The following is a 19,898-nucleotide window of genomic DNA, read 5'->3' as shown; positions in this document are numbered from 1 at the left end:
GTTTGCGAGTGCTTTCTTCCGCTGCAGCTCGTTCCATGCAGGCATCAACTGCTGAGCGGCAAGGCCGCCCGTTTTGTATCTTCAGGACGGGTCCGCATTTGCCGTGAGGTGGTCACGCGGAATCTGTTTTATCACTGGCGTGGCGGACTGCTCACCGATGTACTCTGTGAGGCACTCTGATGACAGCGAGAAAGGCAAAGAAAATGAAACTTTAGCGCACACCGACGCGTCCGTGCACACGTTCTCGCGTTTTCAGGCGCCGCCTGCAGATACACGTCTGGCCGTCCGTTTGTGTGTTCGATGCTCTATGAGGAAGGAAACCGCGTAATGAATTCGGAGTTCCGCCGAGAGCCTCGTTGTTCCCGCTGGTGCTGTTCGTTTTTTTTCAGGCAAAACTCAACAAGTGCAGCGTATCGCTTTTCGTCGGCACCGAAGGCGCGTTTCGGAGAATCATGGAACTATGAGTTCGGAGCAATGCGTTCCGTGCGCTGCTTTCACTTTTGTCAGTCGAGACTCGCCCCCTAACGGGTTGGTTCTTCCCGCATGCTTCAGTGGTTTCAGCTGATGCCGCGCGTGGGGGCCGAAACGTTTGTCGCGTACGCCGTCCACCTGCGGCGTCAGGAGGGGCGATCTCTCGGCGGAAGACAACCCCCCGACAGACAAAGACGAGCATGCCAGCTGACGGGCGGCGCGGAGTGCGCAGCAAATGGAGAGGCGACAGAGATAAGTGCAAAGAAAAAGTCGCCAGCCTACGCAGATCAAGACCGCGAGGAGAGAGTAGACACGCACACAGACTGCCGGGGCAAAGGCAAGTGAAACAGAGAAGGTACAGCAAAACGAAAAGAGATAGTTGAGGCGAAACGAAACGGGCAAAAACGAAAGGCATCGGCCTTTCCGAAACGCGATGTCACGGTGGAAGGAAATAAACCCCACCCAGGCGTATTTTTCACTCTTGTCTTTGGCAGTCCACAGAGACGAATTTCCGCCGACCTGCATTCCCCTAGCCTAAAGAGGCAGACCCACATCCTCTATGTCACGTTAATGTAAGCTATCCACGGTAGGCTTGTCGTTTCATTCTCTTCAGTGTCTCTCGAGCTCATAAAAAATCTAATGGTACGGACACTCGTCTTCTGCCGCTTTCTGTCTCCTACGCCAGCATAGGAGGGCTACAGAGACTCGCCAAGTGTCGGCTGATGAAACGTAGAACGCGCGCATTCGCGTTCTCACTTTCGGTTCGACTCAGGATTTTCGCAGCACGCGGCAGCTGAGTTTCGCACAGAACGCACCACACATGCAGACAAACACGTATCATTGCAAGGAAAAAAGACTGTTTTCTACAGACACACTGCTCTCGTGATTCTCAAGTCCCTCAAAGGCCCCGTTTCCTTTGAGTTCTATTTTGCTGTCACTCTTTCCTGGATCTTTCCGCGTGAATCTCTCTCGCGCTGTCTCCGGCTCTGCATCTGTTCACCACAGACGTTGCCTTCCAAATTTGGGTACATTCACTCTTCCTCAATCTACGCATCTCCCTGCTTACTTTTAAATTGAGGTACGAAAGAAAAAAGCGGCAACCTCGTCTTTTTTCGTGTAGACTTACCGTGACTTGAAGCAAACCATTGCAGATCTCTCTGACGACTTGACCTCCACTTTCATCTCTGCAGAGAATCACGTTCCACTCGCGTTCTTCGTTCTCTCGCTCTCTTCTCTCCAGTGCGTCTAGCGCCTCGTCTTCTTCCTCCTCCGAAAGCAACGCGGATTCCTCTCTTCCCTGTGCCGCATCGCTGCTCGCCCCGCGCTCCTCGCTCCGAATAGGAGGCGGCAAGAACGCGGAATGCGGCTGTCCTACGCCGAGCCTTCTCCCTTCGCTGGCCTCTCCCCGGTCGCGCTCCCATGGGGCGAAGTCTCGCTCCGCGAGAATGCGACGCCAGAGCGGGATCTCCGCTTCTCTTTTTCTCCATCGCTCCTCGGCCTTCGCCTTCCGATACACGCCCAGCCAATGCATGCGGTCCGCTCGTCTCGCCCCAAAGTGTGTCTCTGCCAGTCGCGTGCGGACGCGGTCGTGGAGCCCAAGGGTGATCGCCAGACACGTCAAAAGAACCTGACAAAGAAACCCGTTTTCAGAAAACCGGAATCCGAAATGCACGCGGAGTCGAAACGCCAAGCGGTGACCAAAGAAAAAATCGGGAAAACCGATTCGCCGAGGGAAAAGAAGAAAGAAAAGAGAAAGGTAAACACAAAGGTACCTAAACGCCTACTTGCCGACAACTCGATACGCAGGACAGTGAAAACGCAAACAAAAGAATAGAATGTTTTCGGCCAGTTAGGGAAGACTGAAAAGCCGAAAGCCTGGCAATGCAGAGATTCGCCACTTCGCGTATAACTGTAGATCAGGGACAGGCGTGCAAACATGTGTACATGCGCAGCAATCAAGGGTTACGTGAACGTATGCAAACAGATCGACATACACTTATCGGTGCATGTGTCGGTTATGTTCGACACCGATTCGCACTCTGCATGCAGACAAACGCTTCCGCGCTTTTCCAGGACTCACTTCAAGACGCTCGCTTCGCTCTGGTACTGCCTCGTCCGCCTCGACGCCGTCTCGTCGCTCTGTCTCAGTTTGTTTTTCTCTCTCCAGAGCCCCTTTTGTCCGTTTGGTCGCAGATGCAAAAGCCGACTCCTCTTTCGCCGACTGGCCTTCTCCCTTGCTTCCCTCTCTGCTGTCTACCTTCCGCTTCTCTTGCAGAAGAAACGAATCGAGCAAGGCAAGGGCAGCACGCGTTTTTGCATCCTCTCGTTCCCTGCCGTCTTTCCCATGCTCTCTGGTTTGTCGACGTTCACCTCGCTCGCCGTTAGATTTTCCGGGGGCGTGGGTTTCTTCTCCGTGGCCGTTCTTCCTGTGTTCTCCGCCTTCTTGGCTTCTGTGCGTCTCGGTCTCTCGGGCGCCTCTTTCTTGCGTTTCGCACGCAGCTGAAAAGCCCTCAATTTGCTCTCGAAGCAGTATGTCGAACGTCCTTAAGAGGAAGACGAAGAACCTGAAGAAGCGCGTGAAAAACGTGAGCGACTCGCCGTCTCCGTCTTCCTTCCCTTCCTGTGACCCCGCTCTCTCGCATGCAGGCATGCAAGGACACAGACAGGCAACTGCGCCTACGGTGTCGACGAGCAACCCGAGGAGGGCAGTTGCATCGCGGCTATCCGAATCGGAAATGCAGGTTTTTCCGTCCTGTATCTCTTCTTCCACTGTCGCTTTCCTCAACCGGGCGCTCAGCACCGCATTCAGAGAAAGATCGTCCGCTTCGTCTCCCGCAGCGGACCTCGTTTCCTCTCTGCTTTCCTCGTCTTCTCTCCCTGCTCCCACCCCTTCGACAAATCCCCAGGGGCCCGACGCACTGAGATTGTACATGGTGCCCAGCAGGCGACGCACCCGCTCGGCTCCTCGCGCAGCAGCTGGCAGCGAAGAAGAGGGAGATGAAGCATCCGAAGCCAGGGGCGACGCGAGGGCGACGAGAAGGGGGTTTCGAAGAAAGAGAAGAAGCAGGCGAAGTCCCGACGCGACCGGGGAGAGACGCGGATGCGACGCTAGCCACTCTGTGAAGGTTGGCGTTTCGGAAGTTGTCTCTTCCCCTCCCGCCTCGACTCTACCTGCCAGGGAACCGACCAAACCTCTGCATTTTTGCGACAGATAGTAATCCGTCTTTGGAGGGCAAGCGGCATGACCCGGAGTGTACGGACACTGCAGTGGGCCCTGTGACTCAGCGTGGGCGACGGCCTCGGCAGAAGGCAGGGAGCGCCAAGCGGACGCAGGCGAGCAGAACACAAAGCGCGGCGTGGCTGAGCTCTGCACGCTGTGGGGCGCTTCGAGAAACAGAAACGAGGGACCGATCTCAGCCAGACACTCGCGGAGAAAGAACAGCGTCGCCGCGACTGCATGCAAACGGCCAAAAGCAGCCACGAACGCCGTAACGCTGTGACTATCACTTGCCTCCGGCGAAACAGAGAGCGAAGAAGCGGAGAGAGAAGAGACAGCAGCTGCAGCAGAGGCTGGATGGGGCTGCGGCGCGGTGGAGAACTTGAGAACCGATTCGACGATTGGCAGAAAGCTGGAGTCGAGGATTGCGCATCGCGGGCAACATCCCTCCCCTGGCGCCTGCGTGCACGGTTCGCGGCGCGCCTCGGTCCCCGCCAGGTTTCGCTCCACACGCGCCTCTCGCTGCCTGGCCGCTGCCGCGTGCTGCGCGCGCACGAGAGACGGGAACCGAAGGAAAGCTTCTCTTTGAATGTCCGTCGACACCTTGGCTGCGACGCGCAAGAGCGACGGCAGATGTGCGGGAAGGAAGAAGCGCAGGGAGGGACACGAAGCACCCGAAGGCGAGGAAGAGGAAGAACCCGCTTCATCGCGAGGCGGCGTCGTTTGTGCGGGAGAGACAGAAACTGCCTCCGTCCGCTTGTCGGCGCAGGACATCTCTTCATTGGGGTCTTCGCCTCCCTCCTCCTCTCTGTCGAGCTCTCTTCTCGTTTGCATCCGCTCGTCTCGGCCGCCGTCGCTCGCTGGCCTGACAGCTGCGGTCGCGGGGCTTCCCACGTCTTCCTGAGAGTCGCCAGACGCGAACGGCTTCGTGGCGCTACACAGAAGCGAGAGGAGCACTTTCTCGAGCGATTGGGATGCGAGCGTTTTCTGCGCGTTCTCCCGCTCTGTTTCGGGGGCTGCGCACAGGGCGAGGCTCGAACTGCTGGGCCCCAGGCTGCGAAGAAGAACCTCGAGAAGGCCTTGGCAAGCTTCGGCTTCGCGCCGAGAAGCGCGCGAAAGGAGAAGAGACGAGTCGGCGCGCGGACAGTCGCCCTCTTTATATCTACTTACTATAGCCACTGCCTTCCTCGGATATGTACTACCATGGGGACAGATGAGGTTCTGCGGGGCAGAGCTTCCAGGAGACAGAAGGGACGACGGAGAAGGCCAGGAAGATGGAAGACGCAGCGACGCGGAGGGGGAAGGCATCACCACCGTGCGAAGAAGACGAGGGAGGAAGCTGCAGAGAGAGCGGCGATCGAACAGAGACAGGAGAGAGAGGGGCAACAGCCGGCACGAAGAAGGAAGTCTGAAAAAAAGCGGCGCGCGCCGCTGGAGACGGAGAGGAGACCCAGTCTCGGATCGCCTCTCTGCATGCGCCGGACCGTGCGTGCTGCACGGGGGGACGGAGGATCCGTCCAGCGAGAAGAAGAGAGAAAGAAGATAAGGCTCGAAAGTTTGAAAAACACCCGAAAAGCCAAGCCTGAAAAAGCAAAGGCACGGGAAATCGCGGGTCCACGAAACACAGCGTCTCCTTTCGGCCACAGCTGGAACAGGGACTCGATCCCCAGTTACATCGCGTGTGCACATGCGCGCATCTCCACGCGGCGATAGATGCACATGCAGGGATGCCTCGACACGCAAAAAGAGACAGAGCCGCGCATGCGTGCAAGCGAGTTCGTCCTCTCGAGGAAGAAAAAGACAAAGCTGTTCTTAAAGACACTCCGCGGTGGAGTCAGTCCTGCTCACGTCTGTACATGAAATGTGTATTTCCAGACATACAAATAGACCCTCTGCTTATAAAAATGTACTACATGCTTCTGCAGGTGAGCTTACTGATCTGCTCGACGGAGAGCAACGTGGCGCATGACATGCGCGATCCAGTTTGCCATCTCCACAGTCTGGTGAACGCATGCGGCGTCGACGTGTGCTTGCCTTCCCTCTGTCTCGGATTCTCTCCCTTTCCTCTCCTCTTCGACGCTTTCTTCTCGGTCTTTGCGTTCTTCTTTCTCTCCTCGTTCACCTTCAGCTTCGTTCTCAACGAGATCAGCGACTGTCAAACACAGTTTGACGTACATCTGCCCCACGAGACTTCCCCACGCGAGATTTCTGGGGTTTCCGCGTGAGTCGCTCTTCACTTTTCTCACGAGGCCATTCGCCTTCTCTTCTTCCAGTGCACCGCTCCTGTTCGCTGTCGTGTGGGGCAACGTCTCCCCCGGTTCCTCGCGTGTGCCTCCTGTCCCTCTCGGCGTCTGCCTTTTCTGTCTTTTCTTCGCCTGCGCATGTTGGCCGTCGCCTGTGGCGTCGCAGCTGGAGAGGCCCTGGGCAAGGCACGCGTGCCCAGACGTCGTGAAGGGCGGGTCTTCGAGAACGGCGAAAAACGCGCGATACAGCGGAGACAGGAAAGATGGCAAAGTCGCAGCGACCGCCGTCGGCGGAGCGCCCAAGAGGAGAAACGCCAGAGGCAGAAGCGTCACAGAAAGTTGAGTGATGCCGTCTTCGGTAACTCTCTCTGCCGACGCAGGAAAGGCGCGCTGCGCACCCGGCGGAACGGAAGTCGCACACGCTCCAGAAGAAGCGTCTTCTGCGGAGTTGGTTCCGCTAAGTGAAGGCCTGCAGCGTGCATCTCCATTCGTCATCTCTCCCCTTCGTGGAGCCCGTTTACCTTCTGCCTCGTCGTTTGCCACTTCCGTTGCTCCGTCCTTCTCCGAACGAGAAACAGACGAGAGATCTCCCTCTTCCTCCACTCCATCTCCCTCTTCCTCCTCTCCATCTTCCTCTTCCTCCTCTCCATCTTCCTCTTCCTCCTCTCCATCTTCCTCTTCCTCCTCTCCATCTCCCTCTTCCTCTTCATCTTCTTCTTCATCTTCTTCTTCCTCTTCATCTTGTTCTCCCTCTTCTTCTTCATCTTCTTCTTCCTCTTCATCTTCCTTCTCTCCTTCTACTGCCTGCTTGCGTCTTATTCCTTTGGAGACTGTGTCCTGGTACGGCGAGACGAGAGGGAGAGAGAGAAGAAGGGAGACGGATTCAACGAGGATAGCCTGGATTCCGAGGACGCATGCTGAGGCAGCGCGGCTCTGTTCCCGCGGTGAGTGATTTTCCATCTCGTTCGAACGCTGCGCCTGTGTGGGCTCGGCTCTTTCCTTCTTCAGCTCGGCGAGCGCGGCGAACTGCCTCCGACGCGGGTCAGTCTGTCCGGTGTTCCGCGAAGCGACGAACGCAGCAGAAAGCGCCGAGGAAGCAGAAAGCGCCGAGTCGTCGCGAGAACGATTCTTTGTTACCGTTTGTTCGAGGACAGCAAGTCTGTCGAGGACATCCTTCACCAGAGAGGCCGTGTCCCCGCGTGTCGGTTCCTCATCCAAGCTTTCGCTCTTCCCCTCCCTTCTCTTCTCCTGCGTCTCTCCCTCGTCTCTCTCTTCTTCTCCCTCTCCATCTTCTTCGCGTTCGTTCCTCAGGAGTTCATCGAGGAAGGCGGAGCGCCGGAGCTCTTCCAGGAAGTTGTGGACGAGCGAAGGATTGAAGAGTGTTTTCTTTTTCACGGAGTCCGAGTGGGCGTCGAAATACCCCGCAAGAGCCTCCTCGCTGGCCGCTGCGAGGGAAGGAAAGAGCGCCGAGAGAATGAGCGAGAAGAAGGTGGGAGATGACGAGGAGACGGCGATTCGCCGCGAAGCTTCGCCCTCGGCGAGGCGCGCGAAGCGGTCGACTGCAGCCTGCGACCCGGGGGTCAGCGGGGCGAAGAAAGCCGTGCACGCCTGAAGGACCAAGTCCGTTAGAAAAACTGTTCTTCGCGAGAGCGAGAAGGCGACACGCGCGGGAAAACGAACCGACTCGCAGGCGCCGCGCATCCGCCCCCAAGGCGAAGCGGACGTGTCTTGCAGGCGGAGGCTGCTGGCTGTCGAAGAGACGGCGACACAGGAAGGCGGAGGCGAAGAAAGGGTTTCCATGCGGGGAATCAGGAGAAAAATGTTCTCCTTTGCAAGCTTCTTGTGAGCGCTCTTCGCGCGGTGCCCCGCGCCCCGCAGTTCCGCCTGCACATCAGCGACGGCGCTGCGCATCTGCCGCGCGGAATGCAGGAGAAAAAGAGACGCAGTCACGTAGCAAGAGAGAAAGAGCGACGTAAACGCAGGAGGAAGCAAAACGGAAAACCGGTCACCTCCGCCGACGTTACCTGGGTCTGCGTCGCGACCGCGCTTCTTCCCCGTCCCGAGCGAGGCATCGAGACCGTCTGAGGCCCCGCAGCGAGGAAGGTGCGAAGGCCATGCGCCGCTTCCCGACGCGGCGAGGAGCGGAGACAGGGGAAACGACGCCAGCCGGAAAGTCAGAGACGCGAGGCCGAGGCGCAGGGCGAGAAGGAGCGCAGAGCGAGACGAGGAAGAGGCGCGAGGCGTTTCCGCGGGAAGCGAGAAGGAGAGCAGGAACGAAAGAGAAGACAGGACGTGCTTCACGAAGAAGAAGAACGAATCGCCCTGCAAAACGAAGGACAAGGCACAGACACCCGAGCGAAAAACGTCGGTGCTGAGAAAACGCTCTAGGCAAACCAGGCAGACAGATCTGCGCCTGCATACACGAGAAGCCCTCGGCCTTGTTCCCCGTTCCTTCTTCCCCTTTGAATACGCTTTTCCGCATCTCCCAGTTGCCGGGGACGACCTGACTCGCGCCCCATTCATTCCCCGACACAACATGCATCCCACGCACGTCTACTACTTCTACACCACATGTAAACGTGTATACATATATATATATATATATATGTTGGAATGTAGCTTTCATGTATACATCTATAAATGCATGCATATATATATATATATAGCGGCATGTGGATTCGGTTATCTACAGGTGAAGGGTTTCCTTTTTGCCGAGCTCACCGATTGGTTATGCGAAGGCTTTCCTTTGCCGGTGGAGCCTCCATCCTGCGGCTTTAAACGGGCACTTTCCGAGAGACGCAGAAGAAGAACAACAAGGAGACAGTTTCGTTCTGCCCCGGCGGCGGCGCCGTAGCCGCGAGAAGCGGCGACGCAGGAGAGGGGTAGCGCGTGAGCTTTTCCTGGGAAGTCGCAGGCGCTCGCTAGCAATTCAAGTGCGTCTCGCTCTCCGCTTTTCGCCGCATCCTCCGTTTCCACCAGACGCGAAACGCACTCGTCAGGGAGAAGCTGTGGGGCGCCGAGAAGAAGAAGATACAGAAGACGGAGGCAGTTGAACATCTGGAGAAGAAGCTCGGACAGGTCGTCTTTCCCAGTCTTCTGGCGACGGCGCTTGCCGTCCACGTCTGCGGAGCCTCGCCCTCCAGCGTGGCGCGAGGCGAGCGAGACAGTCGACGGGCTGGCGCGACAGGTCTGAGCCGCACACAGAGAAAGCGGAGAGACCAAACATCGCAAGCAAACATCGCAAACAGGCATCGCAAACAGGCAACGCAAACAGACATCGCAAACAGGCGTCGCAAACAGACATCGCAAGCTAGCACCCCACAGTCATCCACACGTTCATGCACGCGTGCCAGTCTATGCCAATAGATATATCCTTTGCTACATGTGTATATGTATATATGTAGATGTGGATGTGCAGCTGAGCAGACAGAGGTCTGGGTATGCTTGAGGTAGAAAACGGCGCCGCTCACCATTTTTAAGTCCTCGGTGAGTTGTAGCCAGAGTTTGCATGTTTTGGTGAAGAGGGCGGAAAGCTGCTGGACCCGAGCCTGCTCCGGCGGAGTCAGCGCGGCCCAGATCTCGGCCTTTGGGGCAACCGAGGCCTTCGCCCGTGTCGCCCTCGAAACGCGCAAAGGCGAGAACGTGGATGCGAGAGGAAGCGAAGGAAGATGAGCAGGGAGCAGATGGAGAAGTAGAGGGAGAGCGAGAGAGGTGAACGCAGGCAGCGTCGCCGCCCCGGCCGTGAGCACATTGATGATGCTGAAGGGTAGCTGGACACCCAAAGAGAAACCGCCAAAATGAAAAGGAAAACCCTTGCAAAGAGACGAGAACGCCCAGAAACCAGGAAACGCGGTCGCTGTACAGGGACCGCCGCGAAACCACAACCGACAGAAAGATTCACAGAAGAGGAAACAAAAATGCGCAAGTCACACAAAAACATCCATTTCTACTTTACAGTAGGTTGGTCCCTACACACGCGTTATCGATTGAGCTCTGGGATCGATACACTTGGTTGCGCTGTCGCCCGGCATGCATGTGGAGACACGCGCGTAGACACTTGTGCATACAGGTACGTATATATATACGTTTAAATACGTCTTTGTTTGAACCGTCAGTTACGTTTATGCCTCATCGCCACGGACGAACATTAGGGCATAGACTGAACTCCCTGTTTGCAAAACCGCATGCATATTTGTGCCTCTCCGTGTCGAGCTCACACGGGGTGCCTGTCTGCGGCCTTTCCGTGTCTGCCTGTCGAGACCGCCGCTTATGTGTGGAACCGGATTGCCACAAATGCATGCACAAGTGAATGCACACTTAGAGATGCGTCCGACGCTAGGTGTAGGGGGCGAAGCCTCCTTCGCGTACCTCTTCTTCCCCAACGAGAAGCGAAGGAGACAGACGCCGCGCCGCGTCAATCAACCTCAACGAGTCGAGGCGCGTCTCAGGCTCCAACGCTGTCAATCCACTGAACAAAGCAAAAAGAAAGGGCTGGTAAGCAGGTGAAAGGAGGGAAAGAGAGAGAGGTGGAAAGAGGCGAGGGACGGCACATGTGCGGGTCTCGTGTGGCGTTCTGCGCGACGACTAGAAGAAAAAAGAGACAGGAGACGCAAGGAGAGACAGACAGAGAAAGGCACAAAGAGGCAGGTATAAAAAGACCGAAGCTGCAGCTCCGAGGACGGGGGGATGGACCAAACTGGAGAACAGACAGGCAGTCTCTTGGCATGACCGGAGACCTCTCTTCTTCTGTTTCATTCCTCTCTGCGCTCCGCTCTTTATCCCTGGGTTTTCTGTCGGCATTCCCTTCAGAAACTACGTACTTCTGCAGGAACACAGAGATGTTCTTCCTATGGGCGCAGAGAATCTGCGCATCTCCATGGTGCCCCGCTTCTGCTGTCTCCTCTTCTGCCGCGGCCTCGTGGCCCGTCTCGCCACCGACCACGGTCGCGCCTCCGGCGCTCCGAAGACTTCGCCGCCCGCGTGCCCGAATCGGAGACACGAGAGACAGGAGACTCGCCCACGCTGCTCGGACGGCTGTGCGAGCTGCCGGATCGCGTTCGGATAAGCCGCTGCCTAATAGAGCGGGAAGCAGTGCGGGGAGCAGCGGGTTAAGCAGAAGAGAAAACGACTGAAAGGAACTTCCTTTTTGAGGGGAAAGCGAGGCGGAAAGGAGACGAGAAAGTGAGGACGAGAGATGCACCAGTCCTGTCACACGAATTCGAGGCGTTGGATGGCGAATCTGAGCACAAGGAAAGCAAAACCGGCAAAAACTGCCCATCACACCAATCAAGACCTGTACAGCGTACACAAGTAGACCGAGGGAGGAGACAGGATAGATATATGTATATGCACGCGAGTGTATATACACGCAAAAATGCATATATATTATATATATATATATGTGGAGGAAGATGCATATGTGAGTGTTTGAGCGGACGGTTGATAGACGGACCAGTCACCAAAGAGAATAGAGCGACAAACAGCGTGAGGTTCAGCAAACGAGTTGATAGTGAGCAGGAACGGAGAGCAAAAAAAAATACAAGCACGGACACATGTGTGTGTGAATCCGCAATTATAGAGAGGCTGTTGTGGGCAACAGGCGAATTGGAGACAGCCGTACAACACGGTGCATGTCTGCATTTAACATGTGAAGCGCGATAATGAAAAAAAGCGGTCGAGTCTGTAGAGTTTTCATAACAGAAAGGCAGGGAACCGGCGAGGAACCAGAAACCCCGGATCTCTAGATTACCAACCACAGCCGGACAGTTCCGCTGTACAGACACACGACCGTGTTTGTCAGTTGGCCGCGCCGATGTGACTAAATGGAGTGCAAGACAAGAAACATATGCAGGTTCGGGAGACGTGCGTTGCGTCATAAAGAAGCCTGGGAAATCGGAGCGGTTCACGAGAGGTGGAGAGAAGATGTGCATCTGGGCAAGAGCGAGAAGAATTGGCCTTCGTTTCGCCGTGACGGGGCAGGGCGGGATTCGAGCCTCTCAGTCGCTCACCTTTTGCAGAGCTTCTTCGAGGTCTTTGGCAGCCTCTTGGGGGCTGAGCGAAACGAAGAGGCCTTTTTTCTTTGCCGAGATGTGTCTCTCTTCCTTTTCCTGTGCTTCTTGTCGTCGCTGACGAGCGAGGAGAAAATTGCTCTTTGCAGTCACGCGCGTGTCCGTGAAGGAGGCGGGACTTGCCTTCGGACCTCCCACTTTTTTCTTCTTTTTTTCAAACGGCGGAGGCGCCTGCTGCAGGCGGCGAGCTGCAGGCGTGGCAGGCCTGCCGTGAACTTTCTTCTTTGGCGGGTGTGGTCGGGTCATCGTGGAGAAGCGAAGGAAACACGAAAGGAGGGAAAAGAACGGAGAGAGAAACCAAGGGGAGAGGAGGTGAGGACGGAGAGCAAACACGCGAGCGTGAGAAGGCAGTGCGAAGGAAACGAAATTAAAATGGCGGGTAAAGAAAAAGCTCAGGCGGAACGGGGTCACAGATAAAAAGGAATGAACAGCGAGAGCAGAGAGAGGAAGGGACACGACTGGAGAGAGGAAGGAGAGAGTGAGGCCGAGAGGACGAAGAAGAGAGGAAGAAAGCTAGAGAAACTCTCCAAAGCGTATGTCACGCCTTGTGTTTTAACAGGCAATCAAGGACCGAGTGTCTGCGACTGAAATGACCACCGCATGCGAAACAGAGTCAAGAGTGCATGCAGTCGCAACAAGCGCATATACGCTGGACAGCGCGCATGTCGGCGATTCCCACGAGAGAGTCCGGTCTCCGCGGGCGAACAGACAACGCGGAACAGTCCTTTTCTGCATCTCCCATGGATCGGCCCGTGAGAGAGATCGAGACTAGCAGCCTTTTCTCGCCCTTCTCTACAATCCATTTGCCGTCGCGTTCGCTTCCTCGTTCCCCAGAGGGAGCGGGACCTACGTCGCGCGGCACGCAAGGCCTCCAGGCAGAGAGAACTTGGTACTCTGTTCTAATTCCCTGTGAGCCCAGTCCACAACTGGCGGGGACGTAATGCAGCTGAATCTGATGTACTGTTATGTGTAATCCAACACGTTTCGCCGTCGTTGATACTTCATTGACACGAATATATGCAGCTGAATCTGATGTACTGTTATGTGTAATCCAACACGCTTCGCCGTCGTTGATACTTCATTGACACGAATATATACTAGCAACGCACCGGTTTCGGATGGTATTCCGTTTGGGGCGTTAAATACCTGAACTCCACGTATACAGGGAGCGGGCCACGTGAATGGAAATACACAAGAATACGAAAAGACGCAGGTGTGTACACCACGCTAAATTCCCCTTCCTCTCGTGTCCGATCTCGAACGGCAGGGGAACCGGTCTAGATGTCGGGATTCTTAAAGCGACTTGAAGGACCAGAACGACCGCGACAGGTCGATGAAGTTCAGTCTAAGAGGCTTCAGGTTCTGAGAGGCAAAGCGAAAAAAAGGCGAGGCTGCGCCAAAACACGGCCCAGGCGCCTGTTGTCTCTGGAGCGTTCTCCCGTCCGCTCTGCGCGATACAGAAAACCGAAAAAAAAACGGTATGCCTGTGTCTGTGCTTCGAAGAGATGTATGGAAAACATGAAAGTGCAAACCTTCAACTCACTAGGCTATTGCCCCGGTGAAAAAGCAGGGACTGGAGAGGCCGATGGGCATCTCCTGCTGGCATTCGATTGTCTGGTGCATGTTTCCCTTGGGAATCAGGCTGTATGCGTTCGAGACTCTCGAGTTGCATCCACAACGTCTGGTGTTTGAGACCCGCTTAGCTGCCTGAGTCGGTCTAGCTGTGTTCTCTATGTTCTACACGCCGGGAACAAACAGTCTTTTTTCGTCAGGGAGGGGTTCTGCTAGCGTGAAACGGTTGCGCGTCAGGAAAAAGCGGAGTTTGGTGGCGAGCTCTCGCGACCGCACGTGGTCCGGAGAGACCGGGTTGACAGGCCGCCCGTCTTCGCTTAGCTCGGCCGGCCCGTTTTCTGGTCAAAACGCGTCTAGCAGAAGCACAGGCGCCCGCGGTGTGCACCGCGTTATCTCACGGTCGACAGCGGAGAAACGTTAACGTTGTGTTTGTCTACACACAGTTGAGACTGTCACGCTCCCTGGTTTGAGAAATGCATTCCACGGGGTCCGACATGTACACTCCCTCGAAAAGGTCGACGCGTTTGCGTTCCACAGGGAGAAAAGCGTACTCCCCCGCCTCCAACATCTCAGGAGGCAACGACGCCGCATCTATCCCGCACCTGCTTTGAGACCATGCATGCAAGAAACCACAGACCGCGGCTTTCTGTATCTCCTCTTTGTGTCCACGCAACTCCGAAAAGACCCTCCATCCTGCAGCGTCGACTGTCGCTGCAGCCTTAGTTCCACATCCAGATAGCCAGGCACGCCGTCGCCGGAAGCCAGACAGAAATATACAGTCGATCTCCCGTTCGTTCTGCAACGTTCATTTTGTGGTTCTTCGGGTTGCATGCAGCCACAATGCCTTGGATAGACATGTCGACTTGGTTGCGGCAAGGCACCGCCTGGATTTCCTTCGCTTCCCACCGCTTGTACTGGTTCTCGTCGCACACGCACGCCCACGGGTAGTCTGTACTTTGCGGATACATAAAGTCGAAATAGGAACCTTGGTTCCCACCCTCGAAGTTTTGCGGATCCGAGATTTCCATTCCGTTGCCAAACATGTCTTTGATCATGTCGAAAACGTTCTGCGCCTCGACTTCCGCGAAGGCCTGCAGATCGCCCAGCACAGAAACGCACAGAGTGGCATGTGCCTCGAGTCGAGTGCTTCAGAGAATGCTGACGTGTACACAGTGCGCGAGGCCAGCCTGCCAAGGCGCGGCTTTTCGGCGACAGAAAATGTGTCCTACTCTGCGCCTGCGCAGGTGCGCCGTCCACCGGAAACGGGGATCCGCCCGTCCAACGCACTCACGTGTTCCTCGCTGTCGAATGCGCCTTCGCCGTCTGCATCCGCCTTGCCCTCCCCGGACGCAGCGCTGTCCGAGCTCGTGTTTCCCTCGCCGGTGTTCTCAGTGTTGCCCATTGCTGTGGGGGTTTCTTCACCCTCGCCACTCGGACCGCTCGCCTTTGCGCCAAGTTCGGGGGCCTCGCCTTCACTGCGGGTGCGCGCCTCGTCGTTGTTCTCGGCGGCACTCGCCTCCGTCTGCGTTGCGCCGACCTGCTCTTCGGCCTTGTGAAGCTTCGTTGATCCCCCAAAACGGGGCTGGTGCGGCCGGACTTGCGCGGTCGATTCCGCCTGGTGCGCGGAAACCTCTGAGCCGGCCTCCCCCGCGCCCGCGAGGTGTTTTGTGGCGCCTGTCCTCGACGCCTCCGAGGCTGACGCAGTGTCCCGTCTCGCGCGCTTCTTCCTGTTCGCAGCTCTCTTCCGTGGGGCCTCTTTGGCGTCTGTGTCGCTGGACTCGGCGAGCTCTGTGGATTCCGAGCCCTCGCATTCGGACAGCTTGAAGGATTGAATCGTGGGGCACGCTGCGAACCAAACAAGTCAGGACCTCAACAGAGCATGTTTCGTGCCGACTCGCGTTTCGCTCTTTCTGTGCGCTATCCGCCCGCGCGAAGGAGGTTTCGCGTTTCCCTCCGCGCTCGAGTCAGCAGACCGGGGAACCACAGAAAAAGATCGTAACGCAGTGTACCCTGGCATCGCCGAGACAGACTCAGCACACACTGACTCCTCCGGGCGCTGCGGCGCCTTGCGATACAGGTTGGATGTGCCTTTCACTCACGTGCTGGTTTCTGGAGCCCCAAGGTTTCCCAAATGGGCTCGTCAGGCGATTCGCATTTGCCTGTCTCCCCCGCCGCGCAGAGTCGAGCTGCCTCCCGCCGCTTCTCATAGACCAGGTCCACAAACTGCGACGTCTCCCGCAAATTTTTTACTTTGGCCCTCGCTGAGGGACTGGCGCCTGCGGTTTCAAGAGCCTTCAGCGTGCACGCTTCGCCGCTGGATTCGGCTTTCGTCTTCCAAGTCAGCGTCTTCGAGAAGCTCCTAGGCGACCGAGCGTCCAGAGTGTCTCCTCGCGACCGGTGACCTCCGGACCTTCGCGGAACCGCGGAGTAGCTCTCGGCTGCGGAGACACTCAGGACAGGGTCTGGCGACGTGTCGTACTTTTCCTGCATGCCATTCGCGTCGTTTGACTTCACCCCGTCGTACCGGCATCCGCATCCTACCGGGCGTCTCACCTTTTTACAGATCGCAAAACACGAACGCGTACACACTGTTGGTGCATTTCTGTCACGGGCACAAGACGAGGACTGCGGGGAGCACCCTGTCGATACAGCCTCTTGGGACCCAGAAAGGAGACAGGGAACCGCCAGCGCTCCCCAGTCCAGAAATTGGTCGGGTCGTACGGACCCGGTGCGCAGCTCCAGTTTTTTTCGGAGAAAGCACACGCCTGACACAGAACACTGGCGCAGCCACGCGCCCGCCGCCTCCAGGAGATCCCACTGTGTCGGGGGTTTTGCAGGCGAGTACAGGAGCGGATTGGCCGCGAGTGCCGCGCTCTCACGACGAATTAGCCGCGAGTGCCGCGCTCTCACGACGAATTAGCCGCGAGTGCCGCGCTCTCACGACGAATTAGCCGCTTGTCCGGCCCCGACCTTTCCTACCTGGAGAGAGAAGCTGAAGGAGAATCGTGAGGGTGAGGAAGGCCTTCATGGTGTCGGCTCTTGAGAGGAGGGGCTCTACAGATCGCGGTTGTGAACAGAAGAGCGACTCGAGAATGCGGTGGGAAGGCCTCCAGCGCAGTCCGCATGATTCGCCAAGGCCGCCGACCTTTGTCGGGGCGGCACAGCCCTCGAGAGCCCAGCTGGAGAAACGAAAGAAGGCGACACCACCCTCGGGACGAAGTGAACGTACGCCGTAGTCAAGCTGGACTGGAAGCCGACCCAGCAAAGTGTGAGGGATTGGGGAAGATCGAAACAGTAAGGCCCTACGCGGACTCGTACACTGGCGGAGCTCGTTCCGCCAGTGTGGCAACTCTCGCAGTCGCGGGGCCCGACACACTCGCACGGTGTGCTGCTTGAAGACCGCACGGGCGGAAAGAAACTGCACAGTGTAAAGGGATGCGTCTCGTCAATACCGTTTCTTAAGGTTTGCTGTCAGTTTCCACGGTGTGAAAAACGCGGGACCGCGCAGCTCCACACCTGTCAACCGAAATATGTCAACCGAAATGTGCGGAAAGCTGGATCCCCGGATCGCTGTGAGCGCGCCAGTAGTTCACGGTGGACGCTTGAAGACCGGTTCGATTCTGCAGAAATTTCGCGTTACAGTGTGGATCTCTGCACCGTTCCGTTCGTAAAAGTTCTCACAGTCACAGCGCGTTCGAGGTCGGGCTAGAGTGACGGCGAGCTCGGCTGCGCGCGGCGTGTGCTCGGGTAAATGCCCCCGGAGAGCGTCGAGAGGAAAGGACGTCCGAGATTGCCGGAAAGGCGAGTTTGAGAAAACCGGGAAGGTGTCTCGCCGGCTGAAGAGCGCATGCGTCGAGGAACGACCGCTCTTCGAGAGTTTTCGAGGCTGGCCTCTGTGCGCCTTGCAAGTCTGGCGACACAAGAATCCCCGCTGGCCCCAGAGGCGCCCGGCAAGCCGACTCCGGTGTGACGCCTCGCACTGGCCCGACGCGGGCGGCGGCCGTCCTCGGCGGAGGCGACGGTTTTCCAAGACCATCCAAGTCATTTTGCACCACCTGCGGGCAGAAGGGACGTTTTCTTGTGTGCCAGTAGGCTAACACTTTGGCCTTGCGTTCTTCTCCCTCTCCGGCACCGTGTGCTACCCTCGCTCTCGCGTGCGCACGTCGCGCGGCTGCGCGGCTGCGCGTTTCTCTGCCTCGCTAGGCATCCACGTGGATAAGAGGTGTATCAGAAGAGAGTGTGTGCAACAAAGAGAACGCTGGGGCCAGGACACGCGAAAAATCCGACTCGAGGCGGAGGTCCGAGGTCAGCGCTTGCACAGAAGACTGAGTGGACCGTGGCGATCTGCTTGAATCTCACCACTGGTGAGTTGCCGAGCTCCACTTTTCTGTGTCAGCGGAGTAAAAAGTAACGCGAGTATGAAGATAAGACTGACAGCCGTGGGGGATCACCGCCTACGGTAGCTTCACACCTAGAGAGGATAGAGAGGTTGCCCGAGAGTCAAGCTACGTCACACGCGTGAACGGCGGAAAGAGACTCGCAGCGGGAGTCCGCAAACGGGCTAACGGGGGAATGTACGATCGCTTCGCCTGACGCGAGCCTGGCACATGCGTCGCTGCAGCTACAGGGGCGATCAGGCTGGTGAATCCGGGCGAGCCTACATCCCCTAGGCAGACGCGTCATGGCTTTTGCTGTTGGACCCGCCGGCCTGAGGTGAAGCCTGCGGGTGAGAGGCTCTGTGTGCAAGCTTGGCCGTCTGTCACCAAACTTGAGCATATTGGACGCTGATCTTTTCCGAACCTCTAGCCATTCGGTGGAAACCACTTGCAGTTCTTGATGGGGAAACCCGTTGAAATGAAGGTGCGGAGTGTCTCGCGGCGATGGACCCACTCCACGTGCCAGGTCCAGCATGAAGGGAAAGAGTGCCTGGGACGCAAAACCAATGAGAATCGAGAGTAGTCCATTTCGTGCCCTTCCAGTGCGTTCGCCTGCCTGCACGGCTGGACGGCGTGCATGAGAGCGAAACGAACGCTCACGGAGGCTCGTGCCGGAGTTTACCCCGTGACACTGAAGGCTGACCAGTTACCGCCCCAGTGACTGTGGCTCTGTCGCCAGAACTACACTTTGTGGTCCCCGTGTGTGTACTTGCTTGGTCCGGTTTTTTCCCACCTCACACGCATGCACGGGTAACCTTTGGAGTCTAGAGGGTTTCTCACGGGTGTGGAGGGCCCGTTGCAGTGAAGAGACGGGCCACAACAGCTATGCGCGTCTTCTTCGAAACTTTGGAGAAATCAGCTGTCCCCGGCGCGCTGAAGGGAAGCACGGTTCACGCAGGTGGCCGCAAGAGCTTTCTATGGTGCAAGTCTGTGCAAGTCCCTCGTGTGTTGGAGGCTTCTTCATACATATAGCTGTAAACGGGCGCACGCGCCGATGGGATTCGCCGAGAGACGTCGCAAGCAGTGTCCAGCCTAAAGCTGGTGTGTCAACTTCCCCCCACGACTGCGGAAAGTGCACACGTGCGCACGCCTTTCGCCAGTTACGATCGGCTCAGACTGGACTCCAGGTTAAACTGAGGCAGAGTTGTCGCGGTGGAGCAGGTTGCTGTTTAACCACGGCACAGCGGGGAGTCCACGCCGCTCGACTCCCCATTCCGCTGAAGCCGTCTGGTCTCACGTTTCTTGCACGTGTCTCTCACATGCTAGCCACCTCGTAGCTACCGCAAGTTGAGTTATCCTGGCAGCCATCCTAAGCAGACAGAGAGGTTGCAGAGACACGAAACGCACCCGCAGCAGATTCCCGGCCGCCGGCCAGCAGATCCCCCCGATACGAAGTGTGCCCAGAGTACACAACGGGCCATGCCCGCCGCGTCGGTCGGTCGTGACTGCGGGGCTTCCTGTTAGCTCTCGAACCAGGGGGCTGCGAAACCGTCGACTTCGTGGTTTCTAGGAGAAGCCGCCTTGGGTGGGCTCCACGAGTGTGGACCTGCGTTTTCCGGGCGGGAATAATACCTTTTCAGGAACAGGTGGTGAACGTTCCTGCACGGTGGGGTAGAGAGACGGCGTTGCCCGAGAGTGTGGCGGTCGGCTTTTCTCTGGAAGCCACGAGTTGGTCCCCGCGGGCCACGCTGCGGATGGGCCAAGCGCGAAAGCATGCATGCAGCCATTACACAAAATCCGTCTCCGGGATCAGCAGCCGCAGGTGCACTCCGAACAAAACCCAGACACAGTTGGTCCGTTCGGAAAAGCGTTTTACTCTAAATTGTGATATTTTTCGTCCAACCGGACGTTCGTCGACGTTTGCGAGGGAAGCAAAACTATTTGTTGGACG

The 19,898-nt window shown here is 57.2% G+C and overlaps 2 protein-coding genes across 2 annotated transcripts; both read right to left on the bottom strand.

Annotated features, from left to right (window-relative positions):
• Positions 1–1,147: 1,147 nt before the first annotated feature.
• On the bottom strand, positions 1,148–12,245 carry NCLIV_060880 (conserved hypothetical protein; the record flags this gene model as incomplete). Its single annotated transcript, XM_003885641.1, has 9 exons — positions 1,148–1,264; positions 1,598–2,098; positions 2,552–5,027; positions 5,624–8,253; positions 8,653–9,120; positions 9,402–9,701; positions 10,300–10,399; positions 10,752–11,170; positions 11,940–12,245. The coding sequence occupies 9 exons, from the start codon at positions 12,243–12,245 to the stop codon at positions 1,148–1,150; spliced, it is 7,317 nt and encodes a 2,438-aa protein (XP_003885690.1).
• A 2,045-nt stretch (positions 12,246–14,290) lies between these two features.
• NCLIV_060870 (hypothetical protein) lies at positions 14,291–16,599 on the bottom strand (the record flags this gene model as incomplete). Its single annotated transcript, XM_003885640.1, has 4 exons — positions 14,291–14,662; positions 14,863–15,416; positions 15,671–16,009; positions 16,551–16,599. 4 exons carry the CDS (start codon positions 16,597–16,599, stop codon positions 14,291–14,293), a joined length of 1,314 nt encoding a protein of 437 aa, XP_003885689.1.
• Positions 16,600–19,898: the final 3,299 nt, after the last annotated feature.

The sequence above is a fragment of the Neospora caninum genome, chromosome XII (genome assembly GCF_000208865.1).
Source record: "Neospora caninum Liverpool complete genome, chromosome XII".
NCBI classification, from domain to species: Eukaryota; Apicomplexa; class Conoidasida; order Eucoccidiorida; family Sarcocystidae; genus Neospora; species Neospora caninum.
The sequence above is the reverse complement of the archived record's forward strand: the minus strand, read 5'-3'. Positions and strand labels throughout refer to the sequence as shown.